General features: G+C 38.6%; 2 protein-coding genes across 3 annotated transcripts in view; one reads left to right on the top strand and one right to left on the bottom strand.

The window, feature by feature from the left end:
- Positions 1 to 3614: 3614 nt before the first annotated feature.
- Positions 3615 to 10239, bottom strand: preb (prolactin regulatory element binding). The gene is made up of 10 exons (XM_052619357.1): positions 10072 to 10239; positions 8654 to 8815; positions 7805 to 8000; positions 7486 to 7727; positions 7331 to 7411; positions 7109 to 7236; positions 5840 to 6013; positions 5695 to 5767; positions 4841 to 5000; positions 3615 to 4567 (listed from the first exon to the last, which is right to left on the bottom strand). The coding sequence occupies exons 2-10, from the start codon at positions 8786 to 8788 to the stop codon at positions 4473 to 4475; spliced, it is 1284 nt and encodes a 427-aa protein (XP_052475317.1). The 5' UTR covers positions 8789 to 8815; positions 10072 to 10239; the 3' UTR covers positions 3615 to 4472.
- Positions 10240 to 13664: 3425 nt separating this feature from the next.
- Positions 13665 to 25076, top strand: part of adcy3a (adenylate cyclase 3a) — a 28260-nt gene continuing 16848 nt past the window's right edge. Inside the window, exons 1-6 of one of the 2 annotated variants that reach the window (XM_052619320.1) lie at positions 13665 to 15465; positions 18745 to 18894; positions 23042 to 23172; positions 23254 to 23365; positions 23767 to 23894; positions 23984 to 24142. In XM_052619320.1, coding sequence (XP_052475280.1) covers positions 14791 to 15465; positions 18745 to 18894; positions 23042 to 23172; positions 23254 to 23365; positions 23767 to 23894; positions 23984 to 24142 — 1355 coding nt within the window. In that variant the 5' untranslated portion in view covers positions 13665 to 14790. The remainder of the gene's footprint in view (positions 15466 to 18744; positions 18895 to 23041; positions 23173 to 23253; positions 23366 to 23766; positions 23895 to 23983; positions 24143 to 25076) is intronic. The other variant, XM_052619319.1, reaches the window with a different exon arrangement.

Here is a 25076-nt window from a genome sequence, read left to right as displayed (position 1 = left end):
CAAAATGGCAATCCTATGGCACTATCGCTGCCGTCGCATCATCCAGGTGGATGCTGCACACTGGTGGTGGATGAGGAGATACCCCCTAACAATGTAAAGTGCTTTGAGTGCCTGGAAAAGCGCTATATAAATGTAATGAATAAATAAAGTTGGCGGCAACTTCCGGTTTACGCAGATTTTAAGCAAATTAGGGGTTTTTCTTTTATTTATTTTTATATAAACAGGTCCTTCTCAAATTAGCATATTGTGATAAAAGTTCATTATTTTCCATAATGTAATGATAAAAATTAAACTTTCATATATTTTCGATTCATTGTACACCAACTGAAATATTTCAGGTCTTTTATTGTTTTAATACTGATGATTTTGGCATACAGCTCATGAAAACCCAAAATTCCTATCTCAAAAAATTTGCATATCATGAAAAGGTTCTCTAAACGAACTATTAACCTAATCATCTGAATCAACTAATTAACTCTAAACACCTGCAAAAGATTCCTGAGGCTTTTAAAAACTCCCAGCCTGGTTCATTACTCAAAACCGCAATCATGGGTAAGACTGCTGAACTGACTGCTGTCCAGAAGGCCATCATTGACACCCTCAAGCGAGAGGGTAAGACACAGAAAGAACTTTCTGAATGAATAGGCTGTTCCCAGAGTGCTGTATCAAGGCACCTTAGTGGGAAGTCTGTGGGAAGGAAAAAGTGTGGCAAAAAAACGCTGCACAACGAGAAGAGGTGACCGGACCCTGGGGAAGATTGTGGAGAAGGACCGATTCCAGACCTTGGAGGACCTGCGGAAGCAGTGGACTGAGTCTGGAGTAGAAACATCCAGAGCCACCGTGCACAGGCGTGTGCAGGAAATGGGCTACAGAGAAGCAGCACTGGACTGTTGCTCAGGGATCCAAAGTACTTTTTTCGGATGAAAGCAAATTTTGCATGTCATTCGGAAATCAAGGTGCCAGAGTCTGGAAGAAGACTGGGGAGAAGGAAATGCCAAAATGCCTGAAGTCCAGTGTAAAGTACCCACAGTCAGTGATGGTCTGGGGTGCCATGTCAGCTGCTGGTGTTGGTCCACTGTGTTTTATCAAGGGCAGGGTCAATGCAGCTAGCTATCAGGAGATTTTGGAGCACTTCATGCTTCCATCTGCTGAAAATCTTTATGGAGATGAAGATTTCGTTTTTCAGCACGACCTGGCACCTGCTCACAGTGCCAAAACCCCTGGTAAATGGTTTACTGACCATGGTATTACTGTGCTCAATTGGCCTGCCAACTCTCCTGACCTGAACCCCATAGAGAATCTGCGGGATATTGTGAAGAGAAAGTTGAGAGACGCAAGACCCAACACTCTGGATGAGCTTAAGGCTGCTATCGAAGCATCCTGGGCCTCCATAACACCTCAGCAGTGCCACAGGCTGATTGCCTCCATGCCACGCCGCATTGAAGCAGTTATTTCTGCAAAAGGATTCCTGACCAAGTATTGAGTGCATGACTGAACATAATTAATTGAAGGTTGACTTTTTTTGTATTAAAAACACTTTTCTTTTATTGGTTGGATGAAATATGCTAATTTTTTGAGATAGGAATTTTGGTTTTTCATGAGCTGTATGCCAAAATCATCAGTATTAAAACAATAGAAGACCTGAAATATTTCAGTTGGTGTACAATGAATCTAAAATATATGAAAGTTTAATTTTTATCATTACATTATGGAAAATAATGAACTTTTATCACAATATGCTAATTGTTTGAGAAGGACCTGTATATAAAATAGTGTTTGCTCATCTGCATACATCTATAAGACGTTTCCTTTTAGATGTCTATTAGATGTTTTTGATTTAGAATGTATGTAAAACTGAAATCTGAAAGACGTCTGTCAAACATTTGTAGACAGCAGATGCTTTCCAGATCAAGAAATCTTAAACAGACATCTTGCAGGCGTACGTGTGCTATCTTGGTATATATATATATATATATATATATATATATTTTTATACACACACACACACAGTCGAGGCCAAAAATATAGCCCCCCCTTGGTAAACATGATCAAATAAGGCTGTGAAAATTGATCTGCATTGTTAATCTTTATGGCCTTCTATTTAAAAAAAATCACAAAAATGTATCCTTTCATTGGATAATAAGAATTTAAAACGGAGGTTAATATCACTATGAAATGAATGTTTTTCTCAAATAATCGTTGGTCACAATTACTGGCCCCCCTATAAATTATTATGAGTAAAATATCTCTGAAGTATATTCCCATTCATATTCACAATTTTGAACACTCCATGGTGATTAGGAACATGAAATTATCCAGCCATGGATAAAAGTATTATAAATAGGAGGGGGAAATAAAGCCCAAATACACTTAATCATCCATCACAATGTGAAAAACCAAATAATATATTTCTGATGTGCAGCAAAAGATGATTGAGCTTCACAAATTGGTGAAGTTGCTTTAAGAAAAGAGCTAGAGCAGTGACAATTTCCATTTCCACCATCAGGACAATAATTAAGAGTTTCCAATCAACAGAAAATCATATGAATCTGGCTGAAAGAGGAGAGGAGAGTGTCTATATCGTCCTAATGTTGGGTGAGAAGGAGAGTTTGAGTGACTAAAGTCTCAAAAGATCACAGCTGGAGAATTGCAGAGATTAGTTTAGACTTGGGGTCAGAAAACCTTAACAAAAAAAGTCAAACAGCACCTACATCAACACATGTTGTTTGGGAGGGTTTCAAGAAAAAATTATCCTAGCTCATTCAAAACAAACTAAAGCATATTCAGTTATCAGACAAATGGGACTGGCTTCTATGATCAGATGAAACTAAAAATGAGCTTTTAGCAGCAAACACTCAGGATGGGTTTGGTACCCCATGTGTACAATGAAATATACTGCTGTATTTCTGCTGGAGGTCCTGGACATCTTGTTTAGACGCATGGCATCATGGATTCTATTAAATACCAACAGATAAAAAAATCAGTAAGTTACTGACTCTTTAGAAATCATATAATGGGCCATGTTTGGATCATTCACTCGTACAAAAATATTTCATAATGATATCCCCCCCCCCCCATTTTAAATTCTTATTATCCAATGAAAGGTTAGATTTTTGTGCATTTTTTAACTAAAAGGTCAAAAGGATAAACAATGCAGATTAATTTCCACAGCCTTCTTTGATGATATTTACCAAGGGTGTCCATATCTGGGCATGACTGTAGCACTGGTGCTGCAAACACTGAACACGTCACACTGTTTTTACAATAATATTCTGTACAGGGGACCAAAAATCCAAGTTTCACTTTTTGAATGGAATTAGTGAAATGAATCAACTTTTTGATGATATTCTAATTATATGACCAGCACCTGTATGTATGTATGTATGTATGTATGTGTGTATGAAGGTAGCCAAATTCTACTAACTGAACAATGATGGTGCTGAGGAACAACAAGAGGAGAAACACTCATTAAACAAATAATACATAATTCAACTAACCAAATGATTGTTAGGATATTATAGGATCATAAAATAAATAGGCTTATCAACTAATATATATATATATATATATATATATATATATATAATAGTTATAACAATGAATAGATGTCAGTGTTTGGTTTTAGGGACATTTTTGTTTATTTTTGTACAATAATCAGTTATGATGTTGGCCTGAGCTGGATCAGTCTAAATAAATGCAATGCAATGGCGTCCCCTAGTGGAGTGCATGAAAACACCAGCCACCTCCTCTTCTTGACTCATAATTGCATGCTTCTCCAAAGAGATAAATCTGTCTGTCTGTGTAAAGGGCTTTCCTTTATGTATGAAGTCACAAATCCAGTAAGCATGACATAAAACTCATGTTTCACAATCCAATCAACTTCCAATGGATTAAATTCAATCCCTTCTTACTGCGTTCTCCCTAAATATTAGATTTTAATCTGAAATATCTTGGATTATGGATGTGACTTGTATATGAGGACTGTTCGTTTGTAGGAAACTCAATGAACTCACAGTTCATTGTGCTACATGAAGCTGTTGATCATCACATCGGACAGATTTGGCAACATCAGATGTTGTTCAGATGTTTTTTTACATGGTTTTAAATATTTAAAATAATTCCCTGCATATATAGATTTCTCCATTAAAGGGCATTTCATGACTCGTGCTGGTGGAGCAGTCGATGTCTTTAAGAGGAGATCCAGTCCAGTTCTTCAATGATCCTGAATCAGTTCACTCAACGGTTCAACATCTTCAGGTCATGCCCAAATTCTTCATCTGATCTGATTCATAAGAATTCAGAGCTCAAAGTCACTCTCCGGAGACTTACTTCAGCTAAAACACGATGCCAATTCCCATTTCCATTATTTTTTTCCAATTGATTCAATAATTTCATAGATCCAGCTTTGCTTCAAGTCATCTTTTAGTGTATAAAATGTTAGCTCAGGTGACAATGAGTAGTGATAAGCTACACTAAATGAATCCTGGGAAGAGAGACTGCAGGAGCAGGACCACTCCAACCACCATCAGACCACAGAAGAAGAGCACCAGCCACAGCGGGAACGATCCTGAAACACAAATACACAGCTATAAATAAATCTCTGGTTGAAGTTAAACCAGCACAGTTTAATGATATTTAACAACATGAACAGCATAGCAGTGGACCTTCACCTGATATTAATAACTGGATTTTGTGTGTATTATGTATATGTATATGTATGTGTGTGAAAACAGATGCAGATCAGATCCTCTTTAGGGTTAATTTGATTCAGTTTGCTGTCTGCATGTATGTGAATGCAGGTGGACATGTATATATATAGATGTGATCCTGTCACACTTACTCCGGTTGGACACGGCATGCACCTGACAGCGGCTGTCGACCGCGACGCTCAACAGGACCACTTCATTATTCCCCTTCACAGCTGCACTTTTGGGAGCGTCAGGAAGGAACGTCACGTCTGTGACCACAATGCCGTGAGATTCCTGGATGTAGTACAGTTTCTGGAGGGTTGATCAGAAGAGACTTTTTTTACTGACTACATAGGACGCAGACTGCCTTAAGAGATCTGAAATGATGATTCGAACCGTGCTCCTCGCAAAACATCTACACATCCTCGGGTTACAATCACACTCCAATATTGATAATAATAAATTAAGAAAGATATTTGTATTTATCTACACTACTGCTGATAGAAGTTTGTTTGTATGAAAGAAATTAATACTTTTATTTAGCAAGGATGCATGAAACTGATCAAAAGTGACAGTAAAGACATTTACATTGTGACAAAATGTGTTCATTTCAAATAAATACACATTTTTAATTTCTACTTATTTAAAAATCCTCCACAATTTCTACAAAAATGTGAAGCAGCACAACTGTGTTCAACATTGATAATAATCCGAAATGTTTCTTGAGCAGTAAATCAGTATATTTTCATGATTTCTGAAGATCATGTGACAGTGAAAACTGGAGGAATGATGCTGAAAATACAGCAGAGCATCACAGAAATACATTAGACTTTAACACAGATTCACACAGAAAACAGCTATTTTAAATGATAATAATATTTCACAATATTACTGTTTTTACTGCATTTGTGAACAATCAGTGCTGCCTTAGTATTTGGCACAGAAGGGCGCATCATAAAAGCAGCTGAACAGGTTTTGGCTGTCTCAGTGATTCTGCTGTTTGTACCTGCAGGGAAAACGCGATATAGATGGCCACGGATCCCGTCACAGTCCCAAGACCCAGAAATGTCCCAGAGTCACTGAGGAAACACACACCACCATCAAACACAGGATAATTCACCATAACAAAGATTCAGACAAACTCCCTCTACCTCACTGCAAGACAAGATATGACTTCATTCCCACAAGGCTTCGTGAGCAGCGGCAGGAAAGCCAGTCCGTCCCATTTGGTGATGTAGCACGGAGGGGGTCTGCGGTCCCGTTTGTGGGGGATTTGGACTGTATAGAGTCGTAAAGCATCTTTCTGGTCCTCTACCTTTGCAAACCTGGTTTTGAGCAAGAGAACAATGACTAAACATTTGTGAATCTGACAGCTTCTTGTGATTACTAACTGGCTCCTTCCAGAGTAGACTTCGGTGTCCCATAACCTTTACTCACAGCGATCACCTCAGATTAGATTTAACTACAGGCCGCAAACCTCTTTTGAGTTCAACTTGGATTCACACAGCGGGTTGGGTGAGGCTTTATATTTAAAAATAATAATAATAATAATAATAGAAATAAAATTTGATATGGCCTAGAAAGTGCACAAATATAATGTCCTTTATCTGCCTGTGATTGGCTACACTGCTCAACGCTACAAAAACACGTTGTAAATAGAAATGTTTGACGTTTGCCGGAGTGCAAACACAAGCATACAATGGAGAGTTTACCAAATCTGTTTCGCCAATATCCTGTTACATTTTCTACTCTTCACTAAGAAAACGGACGTGTGGCGTGAGAAAAGTGTAGAACGAATGAGAGTCGGCAGCCCTCTAACTATTCGCTTTATTAGATAATAATCCTCTGCGGTGAATGGGTGCCGTCAGAGTCCAAACAGCTGATATCATCACAGTAATCCACAGCACTCCAGTCCATCAGTTACTGTGTTGTGAGGTGAAAAGCTGCGTGTTTGTAAGAAACAAATCCATCAAGGCATTTTTAACTTCAAACCACTGCTTCATGCCAGATATAAGTTCATAATCTATAATTATCTATAACGCTTCCTCCAGGGAAAACGTCCATCCGCTGTTGTCTCTCACATCAATAGCCATCCACATATTTGTTTAAAAATGTTTTGCTTTTAAATTACATTTTAACAGAGATTGACATTGATCAATATGCAATATATTGAAATGCTTCACAATATCACTATTTTTACTGTATTTTGGAACAAAAAATGCAGCCTTGGTGAACATTATTAACCCCAAACTTTGAATGGTAGTGTAAACACATAATAATAATGTAACATTTAAAGAAGTTAATAATAATTAAAAATCCTAAGGTTGGCAAACAACACATCTCTTCCGTTGACAAAGAAAATGACCTAAGCCCTTTTCTGAAGCCTCTCATGGAAAGCTGTCAGGAAGTGCACGACTCGCCTGCATGACTTGTAGCGGTACATCTTCTCTGTGATCTGAGGCATGTTTTCATGCCAACACAAACCCACGGCCAGCTGATCGCCGCTCCACACGCTGCACTCGAAATCACGGCCGACCGTTACGATGTGCTGCATCAAGAACGAGAACACAGCACTATATGGATGAACCGACACAAAACAGAAGCAGTTCTTCATAACTAGATCAGTTCTTCTCGGGACACACCTTGTTATCCGGACTGATGTCTATATCCTCCAGCTCGTCCTTGTGAGCTCTGAAGCTGAACTTCTCTTTCAAAGAGGGGAACTGGAGAGAGAAGAGACGAGTTGAGACCAGGACAGTGCTGATGTAAGCTGCACAGACTCATGGGAGGCGCTCACCTCCCACACTCGGACGAAACCGTCGGCTCCGCCGCTCAGCAGGAGCGTGAGGTCAGAGCTGAAGCACACACACTTCACACAGGGGTCCTGCGGGCTCAGGTCGGCCTGCACCGCTCCAACATCCTCCACCAGCACCTGAGGAGAATCCTCCTTCATCTGCGCCACATCTCCTCCTCCTCCTCCTCCATCTCCGTTCTGGCCTTTCCCTCCTCTCTTCCTGGCTGCACCTCGGGCTCCAGTCCCTGTCACAGGAAAAGATGCATGAAACTGGTTCTGCAGGAGCATCATTCCTCAGTGCTTTGGTTTAGTCTCTACTGACCATCTTTGGCTGCGGGTTTCTTCGCCTGTTTGGCCGCGTGCTGACTGAACCTCATCAGGCTGCAGTTGGCGTCCTGTCCCGCGGCGATCACGTCCCCAGCCAGACACATGCACATGGTGGCTCGCGTGTCTGTTTCATGAGTGTGCAGCAAGGTGGTGCTGTGCACACCGCCGACCAGATCCAGACTCAGGAAATGCTGCAATGAAAGGTAACACTAAACACCCCTCACTTCCACTTCACTTTTGTCACACTCCAAAGAAAAGCCAAAGAAACTTTTATAAACAATTAAAATAGTTATTAATCAAAAAGGATGTCAAAATTTTAACAGCTTTATCATTTATTAAAACTTTCACAATAAACGTGGCCTATCTGAGGTGTTTTATTTATTCATTTTTTATGTTTCTTGGAATCTGTGTTCGACGCCTGTGGTGCTCAAATTTAATTTAATTTAATTTAAAATCTAATCAAATTAAGTTTGAACAATTCCTTTCATTTTTTGGCAAAGAAAGTGCTGAACAACATTAAATGTGGAAAAATAAATTGTGATAGTAATTAATGTAATGTTGTAATAAACTGTGTTATTATTTTATTGTTATTATTTTAAGAAGGACATTCTACTGTATAATAATTTTGACTTATTCATAAAAAAATTTGTCAAACTGCATTAAATCCCATATTTATGACAGGATTCAGCGATTCCGTCTGTGCTTCCTGCATCTCAGAAATCAGGCCCTAAATGTGCTGCTTCTAAATAAAATCATAAATAAATGAGAAATATGTAAGTGTTTAATCAGTGGAGATCCTGTGATGGAACAGCTGTGCTTTCTGAAAGGCTGTTGGAGACAGTACCAGTCCGTTCTTGATCCCGGTCTTGGACGCTCCTCCTCCTCCAGCGGTGAGGATCAGGCCGCTCCGGGGCTCGACTCTCACGGTGTAGAGAGGGAAGGGGGCTCTGTACAGCTCAGGTGCTCTTCGTTTACCCATGCTGCTCGGTGATCTCTGGACTCTGGTCTGGAAGGAAATTACTGATTGTTACTCAAATATCCACAAAACCAATCCACAACCAAACAGAGCTGTGGCACCTGACGTTCAGCTGAGGACTCGTTCATCTGCACTCACAGTATTTCTGTAGTAGTGTGTATAATGTGCACGGTCTACACATTTTCTGTATGAATGCATTTGGGTCAGAGAAGGGGTTATAAAAGCATCATAACAAAACAATACAGGTTTGAAAAAGCTTTACTTTCTCTTCGTACATTAGAATGTGTCATCTCAGATTTTTTTTATCATGTCTCTTCTTTATATTTTAATTAGTACAGGTCAGAATAAGCATGTTGTTCAAACAATCCCATTATTAACATGTTTTTAACTTCATACCATTGCTTCCGGCTAAAATACCATTATATTGTATGTTCCAGTAAAAAATAATAATAATAATAAACGACTTGTCTGAATCAAGAAAGACATATGCACAGATTAAGCACCTAACAGTTTAAACATCCTAATAGTGGATTTAAGCACACAGCTTTTGTCTTCTCCAGATGTTAACTGATGGACTGGGGTGCTGTGGATTATTGTGATGGTTTTATCAGCTGTTTGGACTCTCATTCTGACGGCACCCATTCACTGCAGAGCATCCATTGATGAGACACTGATGCAAATTCTCCATAACATGAACAAACAAACATCTCATCTACATCTTGGATAACCTGCGGGTGAGAAAATATTCTGCTAATTTTCGTTTTGGGGTTAACTGTTACTTTTATACAGTTTGTCCAAGCTCTTCAAGTCTTTCTGATAGCATATATAAAAGACTCCCTTCAGTTACAGCACATATTAATCTCAGACACTTACAAACTCATCTTACAGTACACACATCACTGCATGCTGACACAATATAAACTGGATGTGTGTGTACTGGTGTATAATGCTCATGAGGACACAAATGTGTATAATGACATGGGCACTGCAACGTAAACATGGTGGTTTATGATGACACTTCCTGCGTCCTCCGGAAAACAAAAGGCATAACGGTGTTTTATGAAATTCCATTTTTGCCAGTAGTTTTCTGTATGGGGTAGGTTTAGGTGTGGGGCGACAGAGACTACAGTCTGTAAAGTATGAAAACATTACGTGTATTGAGAGTCACCGTGAACCACAATCGCCAGTAACTGTCTGTGTGTGTGTGTGTGTGTGTGTGTGTGTGAGAGAGAGAGAGAGAGAGAGAGAGAGAGAGAGAGAGAGAGAGAGAGAGAGAGGAACTGCACCTGTGTCTGTGGACGCGCTCCAGGCTCTTTCTCCAGTTACTCCAGTGTTTAGTGGACATGCCACTGTCTTCTCCCACTGGATCTCTCACAACATCTGTCAAAGAACCACCATTTACTTCCTCTGTTTCCCGTGATACACGTCAGTCAGCAGAGCGTCACGTCCTACGCGCTTGCGTGCGTGGCGTCATACGCGCGACCGTAATGAACGTAATAATAACGCACCTGTAAATTAGAATGGAGTGAACTTGTTTATAATTGATTTGTACATTGAGCAAGTTGTTAATTGAAAGTAAATTATATGGACCTACCCTGAATTAATTAAGCCCAGTTTTGAAATGCTTAAATACGGAAATTCATAAATTGTAAAAAGTAATTTAACAATTAAAGAAAATGTATTGCATTATTTCAATTAAATTACATCACACACTTGAATAATAATTACATCATAACATAATATAAAGTTATAAAAAATAAACGAAATTAAATAACTAAGATTTGTATAGTGATATATAGACTAATATATTAACCCCACTGTTTGCCCTCCAATGAACCTTTCTGGACAGTTTCATACTGCAGAATTAAAAATAATAATAATAAATAAACAAATATATGCTTATGATGTGAATTTTTACATAGAATTGGACAATGGTGCTGAAACAGCAGCAGAAGAGAAAATGACTAAATGAGGAGCTAAAAGGTCATTTTCTTCACTCTGCTTTTCCCTGAAGCTTTAAAGTCCCAATCTTGCACATAATAAAGCACTGGATGATTGTTCCCCTATGAACCTCTGAGGCAGAGCAAATTTAATAATTATCATGCTCATGGTCTCCCTCAGGTTCTCTTTGTGTACTTAGCAACAAGAGCCTGGAAATATACAGAATGCTGTGGAAAAGTTCATTTACTTCAGTAATTCAATTCAAATTGTGAAACTGGTGTATTAAATAATTTCCATGCACACAGACTGAAGTAGTTTAAGTGTTTGGTTCTTTTAATTGTGGTGATTTTGCCTGACATTTAACAAAAACCCACCAATTCACGATCTCAACAAATTAGAATATGGTGACATGCCAATCAGCTAATCAACTCAAACACCTGCAAAGGTTTCCTGTGGCTTTAAAATGGTCTCTCAGTTTGGTTTACTAGGCTCCACAATCATGGGGAAGACTGCTGATCTGACAATTGTCCAGAAGACAATCATTGACACCCTTCACAAGGAGGGCAAGCCACAAACATTCATTAAGAAAGAAGCTGGCTGTTCACAGAGTGCTGTATCCAAACATGTTAACAGAAAATTGACTGGAAGGAAAAAGTGTGGGGAAAAAAAGATACACAACCAACCGAGAGAACTGAAGCCTTATGAGGAGAACTGCAGCCTTATGAGCCTTTGAGTGAACTTCACAAGGAATGGATTGAGGCTGGTGTCAGGGCATTAAGAGCCTCCACACACAGACGTGTCGAGGACTTTGCCGAACCACAGACAACATCAGAGGCACCTTACCTGGGCGAAGGAGAAGAAGAACTGGACTGTTGCCCAGTGGTCCAAAGTCCTGTTTTCAGATGAGAGCAAGTTTTGTATTTCATTTGGAAACCAAGGTCCTAGATTCTGGAGGAAGATTGGAGAAGCTCATAGCCCAATTTGCTTGAAGTCTAGTGTTAAGTTTCCACAGTCTGTGATGATTTTGGGTGCAATGTCATCTGCTGGTGTTGGTCCATTGTGTTTTTTGAAAACCAAAGTCACTGCCAAGGAATTTCACCAAGGAATCTTGGAGCACTTCATGCTTTCTTCTGCTGATCAGCTTTTTGAAGATGCTGATTTCATTTTCCAGCAGGATTTGGCACCTGCCCACACTGCCAAAAGCCCCAAAAGTTGGTTAAATGACCATGGTGTTGGTGTGCTTGACTGGCCAGAAATTCACCAGACCTGAATCCCATAAAGAATCTATGAGCTATTGTCAAGAGGAAGAGGAGAAACAAGAGACCAAACAATGCAGATGAGCTGAAGGCCACTGTCAAAGAAACCTGGGCTTCCACCTCAGCAGTAAAGGAGCCCCTACCACGTATTGAGCGCATGTACAGTAAATGAACATACTTTACAGAAGGCCAACAATTCACTAAATGTTTTTGTTTATTGGTTTTATGAAATATTCTAATTTGTTGAGATCCTGAATTGGTGGGTTTTTTGTTAAATGTGAGCCAAAATCATCACAACTAAAAGAACCAAAGACTTAAACTTCTTCAGTCTGTGTGGATTGCATTTATTTAATACAAGATTTTTACAATTTGAGTTGAATTACTATAATAAATGAACTTTTCCACAACATTCTAATTTATTGAGGAGCACTGTATACTGATTACTGTAAACAGCGTCCAGGTGAACAGCACGGTCGGTACATTTGGCCTATATGAAGTGATTCCTGCGCTTTCATAACTGTTCACAGAGAAGGTGTGCTCGGTGATAATGTGATGTCACATTCATGGTTGAATTGTGTGAGCTGAAGTGATGTGTTTGTCAGGCATGATGTGATGTTGATGTGCTCTATCTATGCTTTATAAAGGTCAGCTGTCTGACTATTGATTTCTTGTTCAATACAGGGTTTCAGTGGAATAATCAATATGACCCTGAGGCATCCGCTGTCAGACAGTCACAATAGAGAATAGAGAAAACATGTCAGTTTATGTAACGTTAATATGATACAAGTTATGCTGGTCCGCAGCTATCCAAACAGCTATACATTTTTAACAGCTAAAACATTTATGCTTTACATGTGGATTTCTTTCACAAATAAGTTGTTATTCTCTATATGTCACACTTTGTTTAGGCTTAGTGTTGACAGTTTGTTGATAAAAAAAAAAAAAAAAAAAACCTTATTTATCCATAAAAAACACCTATAAGTTTTTTAATAAGATGGGCTGCATATTTTCAGTTGTTGCTTGCAAACCGTGCCCACTGAAGGGGGGGGGGGGTGAAAAGAGGGGTAACAGGGACGCACTGACCAATCCTACTATAGAGAAGGGCAAGCTCATGAATATTAAACAGGTCGCGTGATTGGACGCCTGTGAATATACGTCAGCACCCTAAAATTAATATTAAAATCGCGAGCCGTCGCCATAGTAGCCAGCGACTGGTCATTTTCGTTTGCTGCGTTCAGAAATCTGTAAGCGAATCGGTTCGTTCGAAATGTTAAAATAAGAGAATCGATTCAAACGAGTCATCACTGAAAAATGTTCTCAAAAAACTCGCGCGGCATTTTAATTCATTATTTTTTTCGTAGAAGCTTAACAATGGTGTCTGTTTATGATTGCATTACACAGAGTGAGCTTTCAACGTGACAGTCCCGTCTCAGTTCTCCCTCACAGCCGAATTGATGAATGGATATTAACATATTGCTAAATACTGCTATTTAACAATATGTATAGTATGAATTATAAACAGTGTTTAGCGTTACTTAGGCGACATATGTAGGCTAACCAATTTGTCAGCTTCACTCGAGCTAACTTTCTCCATTCAAATCGAATGATTCACCACTCGGCTCGTGTGAATCATTAATAAGAACCGACTCCAAACAACAATTCCTCCGCGAATCTGACATCACGTTCGTTTGCATTTAGAAAGTGAGAACGACTGGATCTCTCTGTACATGTACACCGACTGAATGAAAAGTCAGGTTTGTGTAGTGTCGGGTCTGGTTTATCAGGACTGTGCCAGTATCCAATTCTTTCATCCAAGGAACGGGAGGTGGCGTGATTATTAGTGACTTTTGGAGGAAAAAGACTTGGAATCGAGCATACGGTGGATTTTCATGTGTTTCACGGGTGATTTAGAAATTTCTCTTTGCCACAAATCGGCCCGTGTTATGTGATATGGATTCGTTACGGATTAAGGCAGCGCTGTATTTCCATTAGATACGGCCAGTCTGCAGAGAGATCCACGTTTTCATCTCTGAGATCTTGATTTGCAGGTCTTGTGGTGGTTTCAGTAGTGAAGATGAGAGGATATGTGTAACCGAAGGCAGCAGCAGCGGTGTATTGTGAAATGCATTTCCATATTTCACACAGCACCGGAGCGCAACATGTATTTCCTGCGTGAATCCAATGTGATGCACAGGGAGGGAAGTGCATGTTAACAGACTGTATCAGGCCACGATGCGCTCTGCGATCACGATCGCCTCTGTTTTCTCGATTTAAGCTGACATTCGGGTTTTATTTCGCTTGTCACTGCATGTCATGTTGATCCGGGGCGAAACATCTGGTTCAATGGTCGCCTCGCTTCCTTCCTGAGTCCTGATGTTCTTCCTCCATGCGAGGGTTCATCATGGAAACCCACCGTGAGCGCTGCTGGACACCGAGACTGGACCCGAGACTGGGAACAGAGAGGCTGATGGATGTGTAAACAGCTCTTCTTGTCTCCTTCATGTCAACTTGCTGAGACTGCAGACCTCAGAGAAAAAACAAAGGTGTGCAGCTGGGGGCATTGGTTCGAGAAGCGCATCCCAAGTGCCAAAGCGTCTCTCTAGGTGCCAGTGCCATTAACATGCATGCAAGATCTGATTCGGTGTCTAAACATGCCAGGCATGACAATCAGGTGGCCGCTTCGGATCTGATCTCAGGTTTGGACATTGGCAAACACGTTTCCAGGCAGTGTTTTCCCAGCATCCACTGCATTGAGACCCACACGGAGTGTTAGTTTTTATAGTATCTTTTACAATCCAGCACTCCAGAATGCACCGGAACCGGGCCTTTTCGGAGCCCGAGTATTCTGCGGAGTATTCGGCGGACTGTTCGGTCACCCTGCCCTCTGACCCCGGGCAGGCGGTGGGACGCACCCATGAGGTGACCGTGCGCAGCTCCGGCTGCTGTCTGTGTCTGCCGCGGTTCATGCGTCTGACCTTCGCGCCGGACTCTCTGGAGAACCTGTACCAGACCTACTTCCGGCGGCAGCGGCACGAGACCCTGCTGGTGCTGGTGGTGTTCGCGGCCCTCTTCGACTGCTACATCATCGTGATGTGTGCTGTGCTGTACACCGGTGATAAGCTGGCGTCTGTGGCCGTGGCGTCTGTGGGGCTGGCGGTGGACGTCCTGCTGTACCTGCTGTGCCGGTTCGGTCTGCTCCCGGACCGTGTGACCCGCCGCCTGGTGCCCTACGCCTTGTGGGTGCTCATAGCAGCCCAGATCTTCTGTTACCTAGGACTGAACTTCGCCCGCTTCCATCAGCCCAGCGACACGGTGGGCTGGCAGGCGTTTTTTAGCTTTTCCTTCTTCCTGACGCTGCCTCTTCGGCTGACCCCTATAGTGCTGATCACGGCCGTGTCCTGCGGCGTGCACACCCTCGTCCTGGGCGTCACCATCGCCCAGCAGCAGCAGGAGGACATCCAGGGGGCGGCTCTGGGAAGACAGGTGAGGAAATGATCCCAGCAGTTTGGAGGAGTAAAGTTGGGTCTCGAGAGGTTCATTGAAGAACCTTTCCATTTCACAAAATGTCATAAAGGACCATACTTGGTTCCCCAAAGAACCTTCCAGTGCTAAAGAGAAGCATGTTTTGCTAAGTGTAAACAACATTTTTACAATCTAAAGACCCTTTTGGTCATCTATAACGAACCTTCTGTGGAATGAAACCGTTATTTTTAGAAGTATGGTGGAAAAGGGTTCTTTAGGTTCTTTAAATGTACTTCATTCTTAGAAAAACATGGGTCTTTTAAGAGCTGACCACTGACAGGTTCTTTGGGGAACCAGAAATGGCTCATCTATATCATCACTGAGAAAGTAGCTTTAGTTTTAAGGGTGTAAATGATGGGCTCATATCATCTACAGTTCCTCCTGAGGTTTCTGATCAAAGCCAGATTCAACCGATGTTAAAACCTGAGAACGTGAAAGACTCAATGACAACAATTTCTGGCCATCAAACAAACACGTGCTTTGTAGTCAAAAGGATGCATGGGGATTTGACTCCACATATATATATTTCGATATTAAATGGTTCTGATTAAATAACAAAAATAATATTTTCTTAGTCATGCTGAAGGGAATACATCATGTAAAGCCTTGTAGATATGAGCCTTGTAGACTTGGCATAGTCTGTCCATCCCAGTAACTATTAAAATATTGATATGAAGGTAACACTTTGCAATGAGCTTCCATTAGTTATTGCATTAACGAACATAAACTACCAATGAGCATTACATTTATTATTGTACATCATAATTTTTTATGTTGGTTAATAAAAATACAACTATTAATTGTGAGTTCACGTTAGCTCAGGTGGGTTAAATAATAATAACAGATACAACTTGTGGTTTTAATGCTGAATTTAACATTAACTACAATTGATAAATGCCTTAGAATTGTTTTCATTGTGAGTTTTTAATGTTAAAAATGTAGTTCAGTAATGTTAACAAATGAAGCTGTATTGTAAAGTGTGACCAGTATTAAAACAATTTCGATCACATAATATTGTTTAATACTAATTAATAATTCTAAATGGTAATTCATCCATACTGGACTGAAGCTTTAGCCATATAGATATTCTCTAATTAATGAATAATGTTTCAGTTGCACCTGATCTCATGCTACAGTCTACAGAAAAGCTCTTTATTGGCATCTTTTCTATCCCACAATCTTCTGGGAACCCAAACGACTTTGAAAACAGCTTTTAACCAGCAGCCTGAAGTAGGTGAAGTAGATGTGATTCAACTGAAAGGCATCAGACCTTGAGTCAGCTGCAGAAACACTGGACATTCAGATCACATTCATGCCTTCTTTTCTTTGTTTGTTGATCATTTCAGACAGAGTGTACAATTGATTGCATTTCTTTTTCTAAAGAAGAGAAATAATTTTCAGACGATGACAACACAATGGTTCAGTGTTGTGTTTGAAGAACAGCGTGGACGTTTCTGATGCGACAGAAAGTAACAGACGCGAACTATTATTTTAGGTTTGCATGAAGAGTTTCTTTACAAATACTCTGAAGTACTCGAAACCTCTGAACCTTTTATCCCAATAGTTGTTAAATAATAAATTAATTATACATTTATTGTTTTCCCCTTTTTTAATTGATATGCTTAATTGTCCACGAAAAGTCTTCTTGATGTATTTGATTTTGGGATGAGATATGAGTGGACATGATTTGGACAGATTGTGCTGATATCTGCTTCAGTGACGGGGCCAGAAGGGCCGACAGGTGGCTGTCCAGCCGAGGTGATTCGCTCTTTACTCAGCAGGACTGTCTGTGCCCCGAGAGGAAGGACGCAGGAAGCAGTTTATTCAGAAACATTACACAGCAGCCTCCTGGAGATCAGTGGCTCATGAAATGTGTGGAGAACAACTACAGGCTGTTTCAACCCCAAAACCAGCACTACTGATTGATTGATTGATTGATTGATTGATTGATTGATTTGCACTTTGACTAGCTTTTTTGTGCTGATAAAAAAAAAGAAAAACAGTATTTTTAAAACTTATTCAATAACTAATTACAGTAATTTACAGTATTACATAAAATACTTACAGTAATTCATGATGATTAAACAGGGTTTTTTTTTTCTAAATTATATCTACTGATAAATGTAATAGTATATATGGCAGTAATTGTTGTTCTGCCTTGTCTGTGCTTATTTAAAAAAAAATATTACCAAATTTTTGATTACATTTTTTATTTTATTGGTTATTCAGTTGTTACCGTTATTGTATTTTTTGTGCTGATTTAAAAACATTATGCAATTTATTTGTATTTAGTTATTCACTTGTTACTGTATTTTCTTGATCATTTATCATGTTTTCTAAATTAAATTTGTAAATAAATACAGTATAGCATTTTTACATAACGGTAGCTTTATTACCTTTTTGTACTCATTTAAAATCACTACAATGTTTTTATTCATTCATTCAGTAATTTATGTATTTTCATGGTGATTATTTATGTTTTCTAAATTATATCTACTAATAAATATATTGTTTATATATAATGGCACTAATTGTCGTTCTGCCTTTTCTGTGCTGATTTAAAAAAATATTACCTTATTTTCTATTTATTTTTTTATTTAATCGGTCATTCAGTTATTACTGTTATTGCCTGTTTTGTGCTGATTTAAAAACAAAATTTTGGTGTATTTAATTATTCAGTTGTTATTTTCATGATAATTTATCATGTTTTCTAAATTGTATATGCAAATAAATCTAGCATTTTTACATAACGGTAGCTTTATTACCTTTTTATACTGATTTAAAATCACTACAATGTTTTTATTCATTCATTCAGTTATGTGTTTTCATGGTGATTATTTATGTTTTCTAAATTATATCTTATAATAAATATAGTATTTATACATAATGGTAGAATTGATTGTAGTGCCTTTTTTGTTGATTTCAAAATATTATAGTGTTTTATAATTGACTTATTTATGCAATTCTTATCGTATTTTCATGATGATTAATCATTTTCTAAAATTACATCTACAAAAAAATATAGCATTTATTAGTATTTGTTGCCTCTGTTGTGGCTGATTTAAAAAGATATGGTATATATATATATATATATATATAATATTTTTATTTTTTTCATGATGATTCATATTTTTTTCAATATAATATCAACTAATAAATACAGTAGTAGTCTTAAAGAAGCAGACGCTAGGTGAGGAAGGCTTGTGTGTCATGTCATGATGGTGCTGTTGTGTTTTGCAGTTGCTGGCCAACATTGTGATCTACTTCTGTGCCATCACTGTGGGCGTCATGTCGTATTACATGGCCGACCGCAAACACCGCAAGGCCTTTCTGGAGGCTCGGCAGTCGCTGGAGGTGAAGCTCAACCTGGAGGAGCAAAGCCAGCAGCAGGTGAGAGAAACCAGCAGAGTTTGATCAGCTCCTTCACTACAGACGCAAGGTCTAAATGTGAACTTTGAACTTGAGCATAGCATCTTTAGAATGCAGTGTCATGCATGCAACGCTGCAAAAGACGTGAGACTCGAGCAACAATAGAAAAATTGAATTCATTAACCCTTAACATTAACTATTACACATGTGAAGTAAAAGGAGTCATACAATATATGTATTGAAACTGGGTACAGTGTTCAGAATAAAGTGAGGTAATATTCAGTTTCCAACATAGCTAGTCATTATTTTTGCAGTTCTGTTTGATGCCACTAGTGGTTCAGAAATCACACACACTTCACCTGTGAATAATACATATATACATGAGAAACATCAGAAACTGATAGAAAGTTTGACAACAGATGAAAAGTAACACATTGAATTAAAGACTGAAATTGTATTTTCTTGTAAAAATTTTTTTTTTTTTTTTTTTTTTACAAAAAAACTTTCTGGTTAGGGGAAAAAAAATCTAATTAGCGATTTTGTTCTGATAAAAATTGTGATTCTGATTTAAAATATTATTAAAATAATTTTTAATCCAGGCTTGCTGTTCTTGTTTGCAGGGACACACAATTTGTCCAAAATGTTGTGATTATATATTAAAATGGCTTTAAAAAAATACATAAATAATATATAACTTTTTAATACGTATTTACTAAATAAAAAAGAAAATAAATCATACTATGTCCATATTTCACTGTAAAATAAAAATGAATATTTAAAAAATAATATGATACTCATCACAGCTGTAAGACTAGAATACTAATATTTATGTCTTAATTTCTTCACCTGCAAGCTTTTTAATTATTTGACAGAGAACGGAAGAAGCTTCTCTTCTGTCAGTAAGCATTTCTCATCAGGTGTTTGGGGAGACATTTTTGTTTCCAAAGACACACAGCGTCTGTTGAGATGCTGCTGGTGTGTAACTGAACACAGTGCTGCGCTTCACTCAGAAACACACAAATCAAGGGCCCTATCATACACCCGATGCAAGGCGACGCAAGTGTGTTTGCCAGTTTCAGTCCGGCACTGTTCGCATTTTCCCGTCCAGCGTCACGTCGTTTAATTAGCAAATGCATTTGTGCGCCCATGGGCGTGCTGGTATAAAAAAAGAGGTGTGTTCAGGCGCATTGCTATTTTAAGGAACTGAAAATAGACTGAGCCATAGACCAACTCAAACCTGATATAAATATATATATATAAATGCCTACATGTCATAATGGATAGTCATCTCATGTATCAGAATTATCTATTTGCTCACACACGAGCAGCTCCGTTTCATCTCGGAGATGCGTTCTGTCTTTGCGTTTGCCAAATTCTGCCGTGTAAATAGCAAATCCGTCATGGCACGAGCTCAACTGGCTCTTAAAGGGAATGGAAGATGAGACTCTGATTGGTTTATTGCACGTTACGCCCAAAAAACACCCATTACTCATTAAGAGAATAGGGACAACACGTTTAGACCATGCGCCCGGGCGCGCTAACCGTTTTTCCGTCGTTAAAATAGCAAAAGTGGATTTGGACACGCCCTGAGTGCACCAGCGCCGTGCACTTTACACTTGTGTTTAGATCGTTAAAATAGGGCCTCAAATGTTTATTTACTTAAATCACAGCCTTTGTGGTTTAATAATCACAGTTTCAGTTTTGATGAATCATGCAGGTTGTTTGTCAGTAGTGTAACGTTAGCGATGTATGAAGCAGCTTTCTGTTGGTCAACACGGCAAATTCATGCCAAATCAGCTTGAGGAAATCTTTCATCCTTACGTCAACATAGTTTGTGGTGGTGAAAAATGGCAGAACCAAGTATGGTCCCATTCATCGCTGTTCTGTGAATTATCCACGTCAAAGACTTCGAAAAGATTTCCTCACGAAGAACCTTCGTAAAGTTTTTGATGATGGTCTGTGACATCATACCTCGTAGCCCCACCCACCGTGAAATCTGACTGGCCTTCAATCCCGCCCTACAAAACTGTCAATCAAACATCTGACATGATTTGATTGGCTGAGATTAGGATTGAAAATACACAGACGGAGTGGACAGAAGTCCTCTGAAGTCATTGTGTCGTTGATTTGTGTGTATGTGTAGAGGTTCAGCAGTCAGTGCCACACTTACAGAGCAAACGAAAAGAGAGAGAGAAAGAGCAAAACAGGCCGATAAAAGCATATGAGGAGAAACTGGGGCTGCTGGGAGACGGGGTCCGCCAGCCAATCAAGGAGCTCCGGCCGGTTACCGTGGCGACGGCCTCCTGAGACGATGTGATCTGTAATCACGCTAGCGACTCCTTTGTCTTGTTTTAGTGAGCGCTGCGTGGTCAGCTGTGAGTGTGTGCTAAAGGGAGTGTGTTTGGGCTGTGAGTGGACATGTTAACAGCTCAGGTCATGGTTAGCATCGCTGAAGTGTTTTAAAGGTACATATATTTGTGCACTGTATCCTTAAGAGATATTAATTTGCATTTCTTTTTCTTTTAACGTATTAATTGTGGTCAGTGTCTGATAGCTGTGAGGTCATTAGTAGTATAAAGTTGACACCTATTGAATACCGTTAAGAAGTTTGGTAAGATTTCTTATATTCTCAGTCAAGGCTGCATTTATTTGATCAAAAATAAAGTAAAAATGTGAAAAATTATTATAATTTAAAATAGCTGTTTTCTATGTGAATCTCTGTTAAAGTGTAATGTATTTCTGTGATACAGCTGTATTTTCAGCATCATTCCTCCAGTCTTCAGTGTCACATGATCTTCAGAAATCATGAAAATATGATGATTTACTGCTCAAGAAACATTTCTGATTATTATCAATGATGAAAACAGTTGTGCTGTACAATTCTTTGATGAATAGAAAGATCAAAAGAACAGCATCTTAAATAGAAATGTTTGTATCAGTGTCTTATATAAATATAAAAAATTCAGTTTGGGCTAGGTACATTAAAAAAATAAAATAATACTTTTATTCAACAAAGATGCATTTAACTGATTAAAAGTGACAGAAAAGACACTGATACAAAAATTTCTATTTCAGATGCTTTTTCAGTTCTTTTGATCTTTCTATTCATCAAAGAGTCCTGAAAAATAAAACTTAGCACTGTTTCTGCATAATATTGTGCTGCTTAACATTGATAACAATCAGAAATGTTTCTTGAGCAGTAAATCATCATATTAGAATGATTTCTGGCGATCATGCATAATCAGTTAAATGCATCTTTGTTGAATAAAATAATTATTTTCTTTTTTAAATGTACCTGGCGGCCATGCAGAATTTAGAATATATATATATATATTTATTATTTTTATTTTTATTTTTTACAGAATTAATGTATAGTATATCAGTTTTTATACACACACACACACACACACACACACACACACACACACACACACTATATATACACACACTATATATATATATATATGTATATATATAGACATTTTTATATTTTTTATGATTTTTTAATATATATTTTTTAATAATTCTGTTTGGGAGTGATATGCTGTCTCAGAGAGAGAGCATTAATTAAAAATATTTTCTTTTCTTTTTATCTTTTTAATATAGATTTATTTTATTTGTTCATTTGAATATTTATACAATTATACAAACGATTACTTAGTAAGCAAACATGCAAGAGGTGGATTATGCACAGAATTGTTAGAATATATCTATAAATTCTCCAGATGCAGAATGTATAGAAATATACCATATTTTTCGGACTATAAGTCGCACCTGCGTATAAGTAGCATCAGTCCAAAGATACGTATATAAGTCATATATATAAAAACATATATAAGTCGCACTGGACTATAAGTCGCATTTATTTAGAACCAAGAGAAAACATTACCGTCTCCAGCCGCCAGAGGGCGCTCTATGCTGCTCAGTGCTCCTGTAATCTACACTGAAGACATAGAGCGCCCTCTCGCGGCTGGAGACGGTAATGTTTTCTCTTGGTTTATTTCTCTTGGTTCATGTCAAATTAATTTGGATAAATAAGTCGCACCTGACTATAAGTCGCAGGACCAGCCAAACTATGAAAAAAAGTGTGACTTATAGTCCGGAAAATACGGTAGATGTATTTGTAGATGCATGGATGTTTAATGAGTGGTTGTCCTCCTGCGTACAGGAGCGTCTCCTGCTGTCCATCTTACCCAAGCACATCGCAGACGAGATGCTTCAGGACATGAAGAAAGAAGCCAGTCAGAAAGAGATGCAGCAGTTCAACACCATGTACATGTATCGGCACGAGAACGTCAGGTCAGTGTTTCAGTAAACCACGGCGAAGCTTAATGTCGGCGTCTGCTGATTGTTTGACTCTTGACTGTGTTTGTGTTGCAGTATTCTGTTCGCAGACATCGTGGGCTTCACTCAGCTGTCCTCGTCCTGTAGCGCGCATGAGCTGGTGAAGCTGCTCAACGAACTGTTCGCCCGCTTCGACAAGCTAGCAGCTGTGAGTTACTGCTATCTGTATGCAAGCTTTATTTAACACACATTTAGTTACTTTTAAAGATGCAATCCCTTTTGGTGACTAATGATCTTAAGATGCATAGTGCAGCAGTCGAGTTTAAAGTAAAAATCACATTGATGGGAAACAGCAGTGTATGTACCACAGCTTATTTCAAACAAATATTAAATCCTGAAGACATAAAACATTATGAATGAGTCTCCCTTTTAAATGAAAATGATGCTTTTATTCAGTAAGGATGCCTTTAATTGATCAAATGTGACAGTGAAGATATTTATAATGTTAGAAAAGATTTCAAATAAGTAAGACGGCTGAAAAAGTGACGCACGTTGTTGCTCGGTTAACCCTTGATGAAGTCTAAACTAACTAAGATGCTCTACCTTTAGAAATACCACCAGTTGAGGATCAAGATCCTGGGCGACTGCTATTACTGTATTTGTGGCCTTCCAGATTACCGCGAGGACCATGCGGCCTGCTCCATCATGATGGGTTTGGCCATGGTTGAGGCCATCTCGTGAGTGATGCATGCTGGGAATTACTGACTGCTTCATGGCCATGACTTTGAAATGACTTGAGCGTCTGACACATTCATCTGGGTTTCAGATACGTTCGAGAGAAGACGCAGACGGACGTGGACATGCGTGTCGGGGTGCATTCTGGGACGGTTTTGGGCGGCGTGCTGGGACAGAAGCGCTGGCAGTATGACGTGTGGTCCACTGACGTGACGGTGGCCAACAAGATGGAGGCAGGAGGGATACCTGGGTAAAATCCTGCACCTTCTCCGGTTGTTAGCTTCTGAATGCTAGGGGAAATTCACTAGCCATCCGTTTATGAAAGTATCGAGTGTGAATGCAGTCCGAGGAATGACTCGGATAAGTGTGAACGTTCTGGCTGTTCAGGTCACATACGTAAACTTTCCTCCGTCTGAGATCTGGAAACATCTGGAGATATGTTCGATTATTAAAATCTGTCATAATCATTAGTAAGACCTGACTAGAATGAGACCCACCCCTTGTGAAAAAGACTTGATCATACTGAATGTGCACTTGTTGCTTACTCCAAATCTTAAAAGTTATTTAAATGTACTCAATTTCAACTTCATTACAAATGTGTAATTACAAATATCTAAAAACATGACAACCAAGTTTCAATAGAAGAGACTGAAGTATATTTTAGTTTATCATAGATTCTTGTCAGCACATTCAGCAGTAACACTTTAGCCATATTTCAGTAGAAGTAACTAGAAAAAAAAGTTAGTTGAGACAAACTTTAAGTTGGCTTGAGAAAGCCTGACCAGAAAGTTTGAAGAAGTTTAAAGTTAGATTGACAGATTAGTTGAAAAGAAAGAATGACAGATATATTAGAAAGAAAGATTAGTTAGAAAAAAAGATGGATTAGTTAAATAAAAGAAAGGATTAGTTAGAAAGAAAGAAAGAAAGAAAGATTAGTTAGAAAGAAAGAAAATAAAGAAAAAAGATTAGAAAGAAAGAAAAATAAATATTTGTAAGAAATAAAAAAGAAAGATTAATTGTAAGAAAGATAAGAAAGAAATAAAAAAATGAAAAATGAAAGATTAGTTAAAAAGAAAGAAAAACTAAAGATTCATTAGAAAGAGAGAAAGAAAGAAAAAAAGAAGATAGAAAGAAAGAAAGAAAAAGATTAGTTAGAAAGAAAACAAAGAAAAAAGGATTAGTAA

The sequence above is a fragment of the Carassius gibelio genome, chromosome A16 (genome assembly GCF_023724105.1).
Source record: "Carassius gibelio isolate Cgi1373 ecotype wild population from Czech Republic chromosome A16, carGib1.2-hapl.c, whole genome shotgun sequence".
Taxonomy (NCBI): Eukaryota; Metazoa; Chordata; class Actinopteri; order Cypriniformes; family Cyprinidae; genus Carassius; species Carassius gibelio.
The sequence above is the reverse complement of the archived record's forward strand: the minus strand, read 5'-3'. Positions and strand labels throughout refer to the sequence as shown.

What these genes read in the sequence shown, in the direction of transcription:
- preb (XM_052619357.1), bottom strand. Translation starts at nt 8,788, where the DNA reads ATGGGTAAACGAAGAGCACCTGAGCTGTACAGAGCCCCCTTCCCTCTC. An exon ending in GTTTCGTCCGAGTGTGGGAG is followed by an intron (nt 7,412 to 7,485) that starts GTGAGCGCCTCC and finishes TTCTCTCTCCAG; the next exon opens with TTCCCCTCTTTGAAAGAGAA. An exon ending in GCATGCCGTGTCCAACCGGA is followed by an intron (nt 4,568 to 4,840) that starts GTAAGTGTGACA and finishes TTTGTGTTTCAG; the next exon opens with GATCGTTCCCGCTGTGGCTG.